Below are 16891 nucleotides of genomic sequence, written 5' to 3' on the forward strand. Positions count from 1 at the left end.
AACCATCCAATAACACAATAAACTTAGTAACTTTTGAATTTCAAACTTGGAAGAGAACTTTCGAATGGTCATGTTAGAACAAAGCCTTTATTTTGCAGCTGAAAAACTGATATCAAGAAGAGTGAAATGAAAAGGTAAAAACTTCCAGTTATAAAATAAATAATTTGTGGGGATATAATGTACAATATGGTGACCATAGTTAATAATATCACATTACGTATTTGAAAGCTGCTGAGAGAGTAGATCTTAGAAATTCTCGTCACAAGGGAAAAAAAATTGTAACTCAAGGTTAACTGGATTTATCATGGTGATCATTTTGCAATATATACAAAGATCGAATCAGTATGTTATACACCTGAAACAAATATAATGTTATATGTCAATTATACCTTAATAAAAGACAAGTAAACAACAAGACCCCTCCTCCCCCCAAAAACCTCAAAAGATGCTGACAGACTGGCAAACAAAAATGACCATCCTATGATCAGGAGACCCAGGCATTTTTATTTATCACAGACACTCATACAAAAAAAGGAAAAAAAATAATTAAGTTAAAAAGGAAAAAAAATGATGAGTCTCAGATAACATAAAAAATGAGTTGCAGGGTTAAGAGTCAAACTCAGATTGGACTCAGAATGGAAAGTTGAGAGTGTTTTTTCCTCCACCACATTATTCCTCATGTCCATGATTTGGATCTCAAAGATTACACGAAGGCTCTGTGACATTTCATACAGCTGGGCAAAATTATTGGTGTAATCCTCGTAAAGAATGAGCATAAAGAGATGCTTAACTTGTTGAATTTTATTTGATATTGATATCATCTCTGTGACTTACTTAAGAAGACATGGCTGGTCATACAGGATGCATAGATACCCCAAATGACAATGCATTATTTATACCAAAAATGTTATGGTTTGATGGAGTGAGAAAAGGGTGCCGTTTTTCCCTTACTAATTCCATAAATGCTTATCGATAAACTCTTTATTTGTATGATTTGCATTCATATTTGATACTGTTTGTCACACCAAATTTCTGTCTACCATAAATGACAAGAGGGAAATACAGTATTCCTCTGACCAATTCTCATGGCCTACTGTATTCATTTAACCTACACGTTGTTAAATCATGGCACTAACAACACCCTGATTTAAAATTCCAAACAAAATTGCAAAACAGAAATGAATTCTAACTGTGAAACACTAAAAGGGAGACTGTATTATTTAAACTGGCACTTAGATACATCATCAATGACACAAGTGGAGTTAGTGCAAAAGCTAGTTTACTTTCTGGTTGCAGAATTTAGCAAAAACTATCTTAAAGTTTACAGACAAAAAATGAGATTTAATTTGCCACTGATTTATAAAGCAAAGTAAATACCAAAGAAAGAAAGGTAAGTTACAAGATTAGACAACAAAAGGATTTTATGAATGAAGAGCTGTTTTTAGAAAAGCGTGAGTACAAATTAGTATACACTCCCAAAGTTTGGTGCTTACCTCTGCAAAGTGTGCTGAGGCTCTTTAAAGTTATAGGTTAGACTACAAAATAAACACATTTCATTTTCTTGGAGGCCCTATTTTAATAAACATTTTAATGATTTAACCATTATTTTTGTAAATTCTGAACACGGATATATTATGGGGTAGAGTCAAACCTTGCATGATTTTTCAACATAGCAGGAATTACAATGGAAGCAGGTCACTTAGTTTGCTCTAAGGGTGGGTGTTTGTTCCCTCTGTCACAAATGGTAGGAGAGCAATGAACTCTGAGAAACAGATGATGGGAATTTGCAAACGAGAACAATACAAGTTTGTGGTTTTATCATGTCTTAGGACTTAAGAGTAAAGGGCTCAAATTATCCTTCGGCAGGTAAAAAAAAGTAGAAAAAGGCCAAGAATTATTATTATCTGCCTTTGAACGTGAACTGGACAATAATGTGGGTAAATGATGAGAGGTTATATTCAGTTTCAAAGTTGGCAGAGCATCTAAGAACCTTCCATTTTTATATTAGAGGACAGAGGGTCGGCTGAGCCCTAGGCAACAATACTCTTAAGACACCTGTCGCGATGAGGGTTTTAATCCTGCCTACTCCTACAGAATCTGTGTCCCCCATTCCTTTTGGCACAGATTTGAATTGTATACTGAAACTGTGAAATAGAGAGACAGATTTAATAATCATTCCACTTAGTAAGTACAGCTGGGGCAGGTAATTAAACAGGTTTTCTCTTGCCAGCAGGCCTAAAGCAATGTAGCTCAGAGTCTCAGTCACACAACTGGACTGATGGAAAGCTAATATTAAACAGGCCTTCTCTACGCAGACCCATGTCGGCAGTGCTGTTCCTCCCAAGAAGGAGTTATTAAAGGAGGCTTGTCAGGCCGTCAGAGACCTGTCAAATCTTCACTTTTAGAAATATTGGATTTATGGGTTGAAAAATGCAAAAGGACTAAAATAATCGAAAAATTATCATTATTTTGAGGTGGTTGATATCTAATAAAATATCATCATGGTGAATCTTTGATATTATCGTTATTTGAATATCTACTCAAATATTGGGGAAATAATTTCTTAATTTTTGAAATTTCTAGTTTACTTTGCATTATGAAAATGTAGTATTTACTTAATATGAGACATAGTACCCTAATTGCATGGAGGTTGAATAGTGACAAAACACTCATAGGGAGATGATAATTGACCTTAGTTAAAGAGTACTTTGTTAGGAAAGGGTTTTTTGCTTGTTTGAAGATGGAAAATCAAATGAAACATTTTTCGTTTAAAAAAATATGCCAAATTATACCGTCGTTAATAGTTTTTCCTGTCTGATTGTTCCTGTTATATATTGCTATGTAACAAACACCTCCGAATTTAGTGTCTTAAAATAGAAAACTCTTTATTATATCTCAAAATGTGAGGGATCAGAAATTTGGGTAGGGCTTGGCTAGGTAATTCCTCTGGCCCACATTGTGTTGACCTGAATCAATTGCTTGTACTTGGTTGGTGGCTGGTCTACTCTAGGGAGTACAAGACAGTGAGATGAATAGAAGTTTTGGCCTAGCTGCCTCTTTTTCTTCTTGGAGTTTCAGGGCCTATCCATTGGGCCATATTTGGTCCTTCCACTGACGCTGAGGCAGCACGTACTGATTAACTGCCACTGGAGTTGATGAATGCTAGCCATTCAGTGACTGCTGATCTTGAAGATACATCTTGTCCTAATTTCTACAGGGTGTCAAAACTATAAACATTTTCCACATATCAAACATACAAGTTTCAACAAATGTTTTTGGACAGCATGGCAACATTTTAATTTTGGTTCGCTGTCTGGGAAAACATCAAATGTAAGTATAGTTTTCTTGGATTGCTCTAATCCTATGAATCCATTTCCAAGTGGGTGCGTATGGTTATGGTGGTAGAAAGAAGAGAAGGGCTTCATTTGAAGAGACTTCCCCATTAGTTTCCAATATTATGTGCTATTGTTTTCTTGTTTATTTGGGAGTGAGGGGAAGGATGGGAGGGCTATAAAATCCATGACTTAAATAGCGTATTTCTACATTAAAACGTAGATATGCTTCTATTGAAGTTTTAATTTTTTTTTTTTTACTATGTTAAAACATTCCCCAAAATCTCTTAATCAATATGAACTCAAATTTCATGCTTTATGCTACCTATAAAACATTGGGCAACTGTGTAATATGAGATGTCTATAGTTTTAAACTAGATGAGAATGATGCAAAAATAAACAGAATTGGAACTGTTGACTGAATACTTAAACATAGAATGAAGACAACGATTCTAAATCTATCATAAATATTTAACTGAAAGATAAGTTTCAGAGATAGTCATGCAATATTAAGCATTAGAATTTATAATATATTTTTAAAAATTTAATTATTTTACTAGATAATATTTTGAGGCCCCAAATTATAAAACATATTAAATATAAGTTATCAAAAAAGTCTTTCTCTTCTCCTTGTCCCTATCACCTCTGTCCCACAGAGAGCCAGTATTAGCAGTTTCTTTATACTTAAACAAATATGAATATGTATTTTTATTTCCCTGTTTTCTACACATGCTATTGTATACCCTGATGTTTTCACTTAACAATAAATCTATATGCACACATTAAGTGCTTTCTCATTTTTTTTTTTTTTGCTTTCTCATTTTTTTATAGTTGCATAGTATCGCATTATATGGATGCACCATAGTTTAAACAGCTCCCTATTGATGAACATTTGCTTTTTAAGAAAACTTTTTAAATGTAATTAGTAATATATTGCTTACATTCTTTAAAACACAAATATATTCGTGGAAAACTTCCCAGAAGTGAAATTACTGGGTCAAAATATATATGCATTTAAAATTTTCATAGATATTACCAAATTGTTCATCATAAAAGCTGTAAATATGTATTTACTCTAGAAATATATGAAATTGGCTTCCCACACAGTCTGACCTATAGCATATAATGGAATATTATCATTTCTTTCCAAATTGATAGGTTAAAAAAATGACATTTCTGTATCATTCATGTGTATCCTTTTATTCTCATTGAGTTTATGCTTTACTTTTAATATTTTAAAGAACATTTGCTGGGGCACCTGGTTGGCTCAGTTGGTTAAGCATCTGACTCCTGATTTTGGCTCAAGTCATGATCTCATGGCTCATGAGATTGAGTCCCTCCTTGGGCTCTGTGCTGACAGTGTGGTGCCTGCTTGGGACTTTCTCTCTCTCTCACTTTCTCTTCCTCTCTCTTTCTCTCTCTTGCTATGCCTTCCCTACTCTTGTTATCTCTCTCTTTCTCTTGCAAAATAAACAAACATTAGAAAAAAAGTATTTGCCTTCCTATGAACTGTATGATCATATCCTTTTATCAAAGATCCATTGGATTATTGTTCTTTTTCTTATTGATACTCTTTAATACTAATATTTGTGGAATTTATATATTGAGATATTTTAACTGATTTTGAAAAATATTGTGTCTTCACTTTTTATTTGCCCTTTGACTATAGTTATAATATTTTTTCTTTGGCCTTGCAGTCTTTCTTTATGTTTGTGTAGTTAAATCTATCTTTTCTTTAATGACTTCTGGATTTTGAGTTAAACTGAGAAAGGCTTTTGTCTCTCCAGTTTTATGAAGTTATTATTCCTGTTTTCTTCTGACACATTTATGTACTTTTTAAATATTTGCTATTTTTGGAATTTATCTTGGTGTCTGGTGTGAGGTATGGATATAGCTTACTTATCTCTAGTAATTCTAATGCCATTTTTGAATAATTCATCTTTTCCCCACTGATTTGATATGCTAACTTTATCCTCTTTCAAATATATATATATATATATATATATATATATATATATATATATATATATTTATATGGACTTTGGAATGTTTTATTCTGGGCCATTGCTCTGCTTGTTTATGAACCAACACCTCACTGTTTTAATGTTGAAACTTTACTAATCTTTATTATACAACATTATAAACACATTTTTATGTCATAAGGAGGGTCCTCCTTGCTGTTTACCTTATTCTTTTCCAGAGTTTTGCTGGGGACTTTTATTTTTCTACTTAAACATTATGTTTGGTTATAATTATGATTAGTTTTTATAGTTTGCATAATTAGCACTGTTTATTTAGATTGTAACACATTTATAGAGTAACTTACAGAGAAGTAAAGTCTTTATGATATTGAGTATTCCTATTGAATGATACAGTATGCTGTTACATTTGTTCATGTCTAGTCCTGTCCTTCAAAGCTGCTTTAAAGCTTTCTTAAAAGAGATTTTTTTCATCTTTATTATTGCTGTTCTTCCCTATTTAACCTTGGTATTGTAAATGGGTTTTTTGTTTTCTTTCCTTGTATTACCTAACTGGATGTTATTTGCATATATGAAAGCTATAGGTTTCTGAATATTAATTTAATATCCCTTTAGCTTGCTGAATGTTTTGTAATAATTTTCTACTTCATTCTCTTTGGTTCTGCAGGTAAGCAATCATATCTCAGCAAATAGTAGTAATTACACAACCCCCTTCCAAAATGTTTTACCTACAGTTTCTTACTCTAACTGAATTCATTGGCTTGTGAGCTGAGATAGATTTCTTTTTATTATGAATTCATTGGCTTCTGTTTCACTTAGTATTATTAGGCTGAACAATATTTGATTTATTTTTTCACCTACAAAAATAACCTTCCATATAATTCAACTAAATGTTTATTAGGGGTGGTTGCTAAATTCTTTCAAATGTTTTTTTATCATGGATGTTGGTGATTTATACTACTTATATTAATAGAATTCCTAATGTTGAATCATCATTACGTTTATGTAACAAAACTGAGTCATGGTACAATTATCTTTTAATTTTGCTGTATTTTCTTTTTCAGCATTTTATTTACTATTTTTGTATTAATATTTATGTGAGATTATTCTACAGTTTGTTTTCAAAGTCTTAAGGCTTTAGTATCAATGTCATATTCTTTTTATAAGCTTGCTTTCTTTTTTATGCCTGGAGCCGTTTAATAGCATTTCAATGGGCTGATTGTTAAATACATGTTGGAATTCTCCTGTGAAGCCCTTTAATCTTTGACTATTTTTCTCTCAGTTGTTTTATGGAAATTAACCTTTTCTGATTTCCAGAGTTTGAATATAAGTTTGACAAATTGTTTTTCTTAGGAAAAAATATCAGTTATCCAGGTTTCAAATTTATTTTTATATTATTGAAATAGCACTTTTATTAGTCATCCAATTTCCTCTATTTCTATGAATTTTTCTTCATAATAACTTCCAATTAAATGCTTTCTTCTTCTTTTTTAAAAAATCTTCTTCTTCTTTTTTAAAAAATCTTAAGTGTATTTATTTATTTTGAGAGAGAGAGAAGATGAGCAGGAGAAGAGAAGAGAGAGAGGAAGAGAGAATCCCCAGCAGGCTCCATGTTATCAGGGTGGAGCCCAATGTGGGGCTCGAACTGAAGAACGGTGAGATTACGACCTGAGCTGAAACCAAGAGTAGGATGCTTAACTGACTGAGCCACTCGGGGGTCCCTATATGCTTTATTCTAATCAATTTTTATTAACAAGCGGTTTGTATGTTCTATTGCTTATTTTTTCTTCCAAGTAGCAGTTTTAGGGTTTTTTAAAATTGTTTTTGTTGTTTGCATATTTTTATCTCACTAAATACTACTTTTATTGCTATTTTTTTCTTTATGCTTGCTTTCAATTTATTTCTGTACTTCTAACTGAATCAGTTCCTTACTTTGTTTTTTTTTCTTTTTAACCAGTTTAAGTATTAAAGGCTGTGCATTTTTCTCTGAGCACCGATTATCTAAATTCCAAATGTTCAAATATGGACTATTTTTTTTTAGAAGTTTTGCAATTTTGATTAGTGTTTGAGTTAAGAGAGATTTTTTCTATTTCCAGATTTATAGATACATACATTTACTTATTATGTTAATTTCTAATTTTGTTGCATTTTTATTAGAGAATATTGTCTCTACCACCTGTGATGGTTAATTTTATGTATAAACTTGACTGGGCTTTGGCCTGTCCAGATACCTCATCGAACACCATTCTGGATGTTTCTGTGACAATGTTTTGGGTGAAATTAACATTTAAATCAGTGGACTAGGAGTAAAGTAGATTGTTCTGTACTATGTGTGTTGATCTCATTCAATCATTGAATCTGTTGAAAAATACAACAAAAACATTGGCCTCTTCCAAAGAAGAGGACTACCTTAAGATTTCATCTGGATCATCGGCCCTTCTTAGCTCTAAGGCAGACTGCCTTAGGACTTGAATTGAAATACTGGCTCTCTTGGGTCTTCAGCCTATCTAACTACCCTGCAGATTTTGGACTCACCAGCCTCCAAAATCACAAGAATCAAAGTCTTACAATCTCTCTGTCTCTCTGTCTCTCCACACAAACATCCTATGGCTTCCGTTTCTCTGAAGAACCCTAATCACCACCTAGCCTTTTAGTCTAAATTGCCCTTTTATCATTTTGCTCAATTGTTTTAGTTTTAAGAGGAGCTCATGTGAACAGTATTTTCTGAATCTGTTCATTTTTAAATTTTAATGACTTCATGACACCTGCACTTATTATAAAATTTATAAATGGCCTTTCTTTTTTGTTTTTGTTATCTTTTTATTTTATAATGTTTTCCACTGTCTTCTGGCATTGACTTTTTCTGTAGCCAGCCTCATTTTTTACCCTTCTAGATATCTGGTTATTTTCCCTTGGCTACTTATAGTTAAACTCTAGTAATTTTACTAACATATGTCTGGCGATGAGCATCCTACTCAGTTTGCTTTGCCAAATAATGTGGCTACTAATATGTAAGTACAAAGGGCATTGCTACTTATTAGCTGAAACTTGATAAAATTATTTAACTTCTCTGTATTTAAGTCTCCTCATCTGTATAACAGGGAAAATAATTGGATTTGCCAAAGAAGGTTGTTATGATATTAAGTTATCATTTTAAAAATGTTTAATACTGTGCCTGATATATAGTAAATGATATTCTTTAATTAATAAGTTAATAAATAAACCAGAATAAATTTCTTTCAGAAAAGTTTTCTTGATTTTATGTATTTAAATGTTATTTGAACCTTGTTCTTAGAGAAGTTTAATTATATGTATATTAGGTATTATTTGCCTGTCTTCTTAATACATTATTTTCTCTCTAATCCTTAATCAATAGCAAAACCAAAAAGAATTATTGGGATTTTTTTTTTAGTGTAAGCATAGAGTCCTGTGGGTTTTGGCAAATGTATATAGTTGTACAATAACTATTCCAGTCAAATTTTAGAACGCTTTGATGACCCCCAAAACCTCTCTCATGTTGGGTGCAGTCAATTCTTGCCCCCACCCTTCGCCTTAGGCAATCTCTGATCCATGTCGCTGTTACTATAGTTTTACCTTTTCCAGATTTCACAGAAATGAAATCATACAATATGTAGGCCTTATATCTGGCTTCTTTCATCTGTATTTTGAGTATGGTTTTTTCCTTTATTATGAGTCGGTGGCATTTCACTATATGGATATGCCACATTTTGTTTATTTTAATCTGTATACACAGTTATTTTCTATTACTTTTTTGCTTGTTTTGCTTGTTTCTATTTCATATGTTCTTTATTGGATTTTCTGAGGTGTCTCTTCCATCAAATTTCAAATTTCATTTTTCTATATGTGTTTATTTTTTTCTTACTGCGCCTGTCTGCACCCAGTAATCTTATTGCATATTTTCCTTGTCCCCCTCTTTCTGTCCTACATTCTTAAATTTATTCTTTTTGAATTTCCTTCATGGAAGTGAAGAATTCAGTTTTTTTTTTTTTAATTAAGAATAGGCTTGGGCATACCCTTTATCTGTTCTGTGGAAACATTTTTCTGAAGAGTGTACATTCACTAATTTTTTTTAAAAAAATGTATTTTGAATTCCTACACTGTAGCAGGCACTGAGGATATAGCAGTAGATAATACAGAATAAAATAAAAGTTTTGTGAAAATACTATATCAGGTTGTGACTTGTATTATGCAGGGAAATACCACTCACAGTGGAGGAATAAGGAATGTTGATGCGTTTGTCACAATTTTAAATAATGTGACCTGTGACAATCACCCTTGGAAGGTGACAGTTGATTAAAATTTGAAGGGGATAAGGGAGTGAGTGATATTGCTGTCTTGGGGAGAATAAGCCAGGCAGAGGAAAGAACAAGAAAAGTCTTTGAGGGATGACTATGCCTTCTATGTTCTTGGAAAAGAAAGATGGCTAGGGGACAGAAAGGTTTAGAAGTCAGAGGTAATGGGAAGAGATATCATCTTGAGCTTCACAGGTTCTTCTCAAGTCTAGCTTTTGCCGAGTGAGATGGAGAGGGAGCCCTACAAATATATGAAGTGGAAGATGAAAGAATTCTGAGTATTTTTAATCTGTTGGTTAATCTGGTGATCTTTACCACATTTTTACAGTATTTATATACTGATTCTGTGCCATATCTTTTTTTAGTACCTATCACTGAATAAGTTACATTTTCCTAAACTAGATATTTGTAGATGGTACTTATGAAAGTAGCTTGAAAGGATCCTAGGCAGCATTCCAGCCTTCACAACTTAAAAGCTCTCTTCCTGCTGCCATAGAGACAGACTGCTTCCTACCAATGTGGCTTCTGTGTGTGTCTTTGTGCACTCCTACAACATCCCGCAACTTCTGTTTCTCTTTATCATATCTGGTCCAGAGATCATGTTCTCTCCTGTTCAAGAGATGTAGATTTTGCACTTCTGAGTGAGCCCCTCATCTTCGTTGATGCAGTCAGAGGACTGCCCTGGTAGGGCCTCTTGAACTCTCTGCTTTCTTATGATTTCTTCCTTCATGGCTTGTGTCCATCTAAGCTTCTGTTGGCAGCCCCCTCATGTAAGATGAAGGCAGCTTATTATAGCTGCCTCCTAATTTCCCTAAAAAATTGAAGTTACAGGGTGGTGTTCCTTTTCTTTGTTGCTTTGGTGTGATTTTCAGGAAGACAAGGGAAGAAAGCATAGTTTCTTAGCTAGTATGATGACTTAGCTAGTATGAAGGTTAACTTTAAATGTCAACTTGGCTAGGCTATGGTGCCTAGTTGTTTGGTCAAATACCAGCCTAGACGTGTTGCCATGAAAAAAAATGTTCGGCTGTGAATTGAAATCAGTAGACTTTAAATAAAGTAGATTATTCTTTAATCTACTGGATGTGGGTGGGCCTCATCCAATCATTTGAAGCCTTAAGAGAAAGACTGAGGTTCTCTGAAGAAGAAGGAATTTTGCATTCATATTGTCTTCAGACTCAAGACTGCAAGTCAATTCCTGCTGAAATTTCTAACCTGCTGGACTTCCTTACAAGTTTTGAACTTACCATTCCCTACTCTTCTGTGAACCAACTCCTTAAAACAGATCTCACTCTATATATGTATGCACACTCTATTCATTCTATTTCTCTGGAGAACCCTGACTAATACAGGTTACCGTACTGGTAGTGAGAATTCAAGAACTAATTTGATGCAACTATTGGGAAAATTTTGTAGAGAAACTTAATTTAATAAATTATATATTCAGCATTTATGTAAGTTTAAGGCTTTCAAAGATATATTGATTATCTCACAAAAAATTCCACAGGACATTTAACATGCCAAGTAATTCTGTATTTTTCTTTTGATATCCTGCAGTGTTTGGAAAGTGTGGTATTAAAGCAGAGGGTCAAAGAGATAAAGTTTAAGGGGTTATTAAGTGGGAAACTATGTCTGTTAGACATCAATGACTGGGTCGGTATATTACAGACTGAAGATGGAGTTCATGTCATCTCTGAGTGGAGAGAGGAACATTCTAAGGCTCTTTCCTATCTTTGAACATACCTATTATTTTGTAAGGCATTCTTCAACTATAATATGCATTTGTAGCCAAAAATGAATCCAAGAGATATGGTTTAAAATTTATAACACTAAATATGACAGATACAAAGTGATGTCATATATTCTAGTTCTCTTTTTAAAAAATATTTCTTGAGCATTCCTGTTAGGGTCTTTAGAGCCGAAAGGTGAGACTTAAAATTTAAATCTAGCTTCAGAAAAGAAAAAGGGTCATGGAAAAAATATCTAAACCTTAATCATTAAAAACATAATTGAGTATACATCTCTTTTTATTGTCATTATTTCATGTGATTTTATACTTGTGTTATGAATGTTGGCTATGGCAGTATTCTAAATATGTATAACATATAAAATGACAAACAGTAGCTTTTCAAACACATATAACTTGAATAACTACAATTTAGAGAATTATATCCTTTAATCTCTAATGTGAGATACAGGATTTAATGTACAGTTAACCCTACTGGAACACATTCATTCATAGGAAATATGAAAGATTTTCTGAAGATCTGTGCAATCAGAATTACCAGACATTTTTCAGAATTACCCCACTGTCTTGTTCCCTGAAAGTAAAAACACTTTCTTACATGTTTCCATACAGCACACGGCTTTAGGAAGTTTCATATTCTTGAATATGTCCCATGTTTTATTATTATTAAAGGCCAAATCATTTGCATAGTGTTAGGTTGCCTTACATTTTCATTATATTTATTCATAAAATTCCTGCTGGCCACGAAGAATGTATTTGTCCCCCTAATTTAATAATTGATAGTTAGGGAGTTTAAACGTGAGGTTTCTGAAGATGAACATATGTAAATGTGAAAGATTCTTAGCTATAGCTTTCTTACTTGATAGTATGTTGTAAAACGTTAAGAACCAAACGCACTTACCGCATAGATGACATTACACTGTATGGACCACGCTTCACCCACACCAAAAGGACATCCTATAAAAAGATGAAATGGAGGAAATGAGGAAATAAAAATAAATTATCCTATGGATGATTAGATAAAAATTCAGATATTAGACTAAGATTTGTAATATGCTGGAATAAATATCAAAGAGATCTTTGTTGTATACTAAGTGAGATTTGGCCAAAGATTTTCTAGTCTTTTATTTTCTTCTTAACTCATACCAAAGGAATCTTGTGAAAGTCCTTAAATAAATTATGAGAGAGTTTCCATTTGGAAAAAAAACAGAAACAAATTCTTCAAGATGTTCCTTCGATTCAGATCCATGAGCCAGAAATTTTGTCAACATTTAAATGCGCTATAAAGAATATATAGTGGATTTTAATATCAATTTTGGCCCGCTTAAGGGTGGAGCCAACAAAATGTTCTGCTTTTGTTGGGTCTGCTCTGGACTTTATTTTATGCATCCCAGGTTACTCTTATCCCTCAGTGTTCTGCTCAGATATCTGTTTTTGCTTCAGAGAAGATAGTGCTGATTTTTCAAAGGTGTTTATGTTTACATGTGCCTGAGGCTCTCAAACCTGGTGGATCAGAATTTATCAGGCAACATTTTAACAGTGCCAAGACCGCAATCAAGGAGTTTCTCATTTATTAGTGGAGTGGGCATGCATTTGAAAATGGCACACCTACTAGTTACGATAACCATAACTTATGCTTACGCTACCTCAAAGATCAGTCTTTATCAAATCTATTCTTTCCAATGGCAAGAAAATGATCTGTAAAATACGGGCTTCCCATTTTACTGCTTCATACCAGCAATGACTATGCAACATCATGGTGTCCTTTCTGAGTTTCTCTGAACACTGTTCTTCAGTTTGGTTCTCTTGTCTACTGTTCAGCAGCGTGACACTCCCTTGCTATGCTAATAAACAACTCCTTGCCATCCCTCCTATCTCTGCCATCCCTCTACCCCCCAGCAGCAGCTCAGCATGCTTATTGCTTAATCACTTCATGCCCAAGAACACGTGGGCTCTACTGAATGAGGCTTGTAATCAAATGATAGAGCTCTACTTGATTATCATTCACAACAGTAGCCCAATACATGATTTTTCTAATTATCTCCCCCGTGGTGGACATTAGCCCCTGTTTGGTTTTCAATTATAACATCTATATGTCTTAGTCCCCAAACATTCTTAAGGGATATACTATCAGAACAACCATGGAGAAGTTGGAGTGTCAGGAAAGGAACTCCCTTTGATGACTCCCTTTTGCTTTCATGTTTAAGTTGGACTATTATTTTCAGGAGAGGGGCTGAAGGAAGAAAAACAAATGCATTTGTTTTTCAGTGAAATAATAATTTTCAGAATTCTTTCCAGATCATAACAAAAAGTAAATGCCATGTTAATTTGTCATATGTATTTTTTCAGATCTGCAAGCATCATTCCTTTTCACTGCAGGAATGTTCTAAATGAACTTGTTTATAATCTGCAACCATTAAGATTATGATTTTTTTAAAAGTTTTATTTGTTAAAGTGACTGTTTTGCGTACATCATTCCTTAGGCTCTGAATCGGACTTGATTATAATAATATTGTGCTTAAAATAATTGATGTTATTGAAGCTCTTTCAGGAAGTCTTCAATTAAATATTGGTCAATATGTACTTTGCATTTTTACAGATAATAGTATATATCATTTTTACTATTTTACAATTTTCCTGACAAATTCGTAACACAGAAAGTGATTTCCTGAAAAATGTTGAATTTGGCAAAATATTAATATTCTTCTCATGCTCTCTGTCCCCAAAGGAGATACTATAGAGTCATTTTGTTTGAGTGTCAAGTTTTATTGATGATCTTGGTCAGAATCATTTATATTTTTCAGTTTCCTTGCACATGTCATTAATAGAGAGCTGCTTCCTTGCTTGCATGAATGTTTGATTTCTTTTTCCAGTTAAATAGTGATCCAAATGCAAAATCTAATGCTTAGGGTAATCATGTGAATTTATGACCATCGCTTGGATGCTGGGCTTTCAGAAATGAAATTGAATAGATCATATTTCTCTATAAATGTAGGTTTTACAGCTGAGATAGATCTAATATTGATAATCTCTTTATTTAACTGTTTCAAAATGCCATATGTGACTGAAAGCAACAGAATGGAAATAACTATGTTTATAGAAAATAGAACAGGAAATGAAAGCAAGATATGCAGAAAGCTTCTAACTGAAGTGAGCATCATATTAGTGCTATAGTATAGCAGCATTAAGGGCAGCAATCAGCATGTTGAAGAAAGGGATTGGGGCACACTCACATGTAGGACGAGGAAATTATAATGGGAAAAATATCATGGCTATTTTCAGATGCTCAGAATCGCCCAGAAGGGGTAACTTGAAGATTACATTAAAACTTACTTAAAATCGGGGAAAATACCTGTTGATTTATTCAACAATTTTGTATCAAACAAAGAACATCTACTAGGTCACATTTTTCCAATATCTGCCATTGTCAGATCTGTAATATTGCAAAAACAATGGCTCAAGGTACCACACAATTTCAATTTAAGTGACTTTGCTAATTCTCAAACGGACTCTGGCCTTGCCGTTTTTCAGTCTATATTCATTCATTTATCCCACATGGTCTTTGCAACTGAAATTGGTTAAGGGAAGTGCTTTGGATTGAATTATGTTCCCTGAAATTCTTATGTTGAATCCCAGCCCCTAATATGACTACATTTAGAGTGAGAATCTTTAGATGGTAATTAAGGGCCAGGTCATAACCAGATGAGGTTGGTGGCCTTATAAGAAGAGGAAAAGAGAGAGATCTCTCCTCTCCCATGTGAGAACACAATGAGAAGGTGGCTGTCTGCAAGCCAAGAAGAGAGCGTGCACCACCAACTGACCAGTCTGGCACCCTGTTCTTTGACTTTCCAGACTCTAGGGCTGTAGGAAAATAATTTTTTGTTGTTTAAACCACCTGGTCTATGGTAATTTGTTACGGCAATCTCACCAGACTAAGACAGGAAGCATACTGATTCCAAACACGTATCTATGCTCAGATGACAGGACAATTATTTACCATTTCATTTAGGTTCCTCACTGTTTCTACAGTGCTTGAATGTTTTAGCAGCCAAGGTGGTGACAGATCTGCACAGAGGTTTTCTAAAGACAGTGTCCAGTCTGCATTGACTTGCTGTCCTGCACTCATTTGTCAAATTTCTTAGAATACAGGGGTGTTCTGCGGTTAAAAACAAGCAAACATGAAAGCCCTGTTTGAACCCTCCACAATCTCAACTGGAATCAAATCAAGTTACTTAAGGAATATGAGGCACAACGTATACAGATGCAAGACTTTTTTTGTATTTTGTTCTACAGAATTCAAATCCTCTAGTTACTCAAGTTAGAACTCAAGTCCCAGAATGTCTGTTTTACTATGTCTGGGATCTGGAGGAGTCCCATATGTATATAGGAAAAAGGCAGGGATTTCTCTGAGTTAGAATTTGGGGAAAAAAAGTTACTACCTACCAAGTTTTTCCAAATACATATAAAGGTGACTAGATCACTCAGGGTGGATATATTTTTATTCTCCAGACTGAATTTTGGAGGTATCATAGCATTCATAACAAAGCCAACTATCACTATTTTTTTCCCAAGGTATGCCTGTAATTTGTTTTTCAGATTCCTCTGCAGGATTAAAACTCCTTTTCAGAGGCACCTGGTTGACTCAGTCCCAAGAGCATGCGACTCTGCATCTCAGGGTGGTATGTTCCAGCCTCATTTTGGGTGTGGAGTTCACTTACAACAAAACAAAACAAAACACACATCTTTTTTGCATGCATTGTTATACTCCCTGCTCTTGGTCTTCTTTTCTGTGTCTTCACTATTCAAGCATTTTCTCCTCTCCTGATCAGGATCATTGCAATGACCAAAAATTTCCCAAATGCTATAATTTTTGTGACACTCCCTAAGCCAGTTAATGAAGACATTGTATTCTTCAGTGGGCCAGTGTCGAGATAAGTCGGGATGCATCTTTAGGAGAACGTGATGGAGCACAGCAGAACAACGCCAGTTGTGGCCTCACTGGGAGGGCTGAAGTAAAAGTCACCAGCCAAGACTCCCCATCCAAAAAGCGGTGACCTGGGCACCAGAGCTGGGCAGGTTCACATTGGTGAAGTCTCTCATGCCCTCCACAGGCCAACTATTACTATTTTTAGGCAATCCTAGATACCAGAGCAAATGGATAGAGAAAAAGTATGTGAAGTATATGATAAAAGAGGAACCACTGGCTTTTAAATCACGACATAAAAAAATAAAATCATTTTGAGATAAAATCTAATCCTTTAAGGTTCTGTCATGTTAACATTTATTTCCATGTTTACACATATATTTATTCCTTATATATTTGAAGTACCTACTATATACCAGTCACCTTGTTAGACTTCGGGCAGCAAAAGAATACAAAGATGGCACATCCCTATCTTTAAGATTTCCTATACAAAAATTGGCCAATAATTCTGAAATTTGGTAAATTGGAAATTTGGATTTAAGAGGGCCACAAACATATTGCTATGAAATTCATTCAGTTGTAGTTTGCACAATTGAGTT

At 34.0% G+C, this 16891-nt stretch overlaps 1 protein-coding gene across 1 annotated transcript; it reads right to left on the reverse strand.

Moving 5' to 3' along the window:
* Positions 1-15866: 15866 nt before the first annotated feature.
* LOC109267410 (COX assembly mitochondrial protein 2 homolog) lies at positions 15867-16315 on the reverse strand. Its single transcript, XM_019450212.2, has 2 exons — positions 16107-16315; positions 15867-15984 (listed from the first exon to the last, which is right to left on the reverse strand). The coding sequence occupies exons 1-2, from the start codon at positions 16313-16315 to the stop codon at positions 15867-15869; spliced, it is 327 nt and encodes a 108-aa protein (XP_019305757.2).
* Positions 16316-16891: the final 576 nt, after the last annotated feature.

The sequence above is a fragment of the Panthera pardus genome, unplaced genomic scaffold (assembly GCF_024362965.1).
Source record: "Panthera pardus isolate Hobbes unplaced genomic scaffold, ASM2436296v1 HiC_scaffold_2, whole genome shotgun sequence".
NCBI lineage: Eukaryota > Metazoa > Chordata > Mammalia > Carnivora > Felidae > Panthera > Panthera pardus.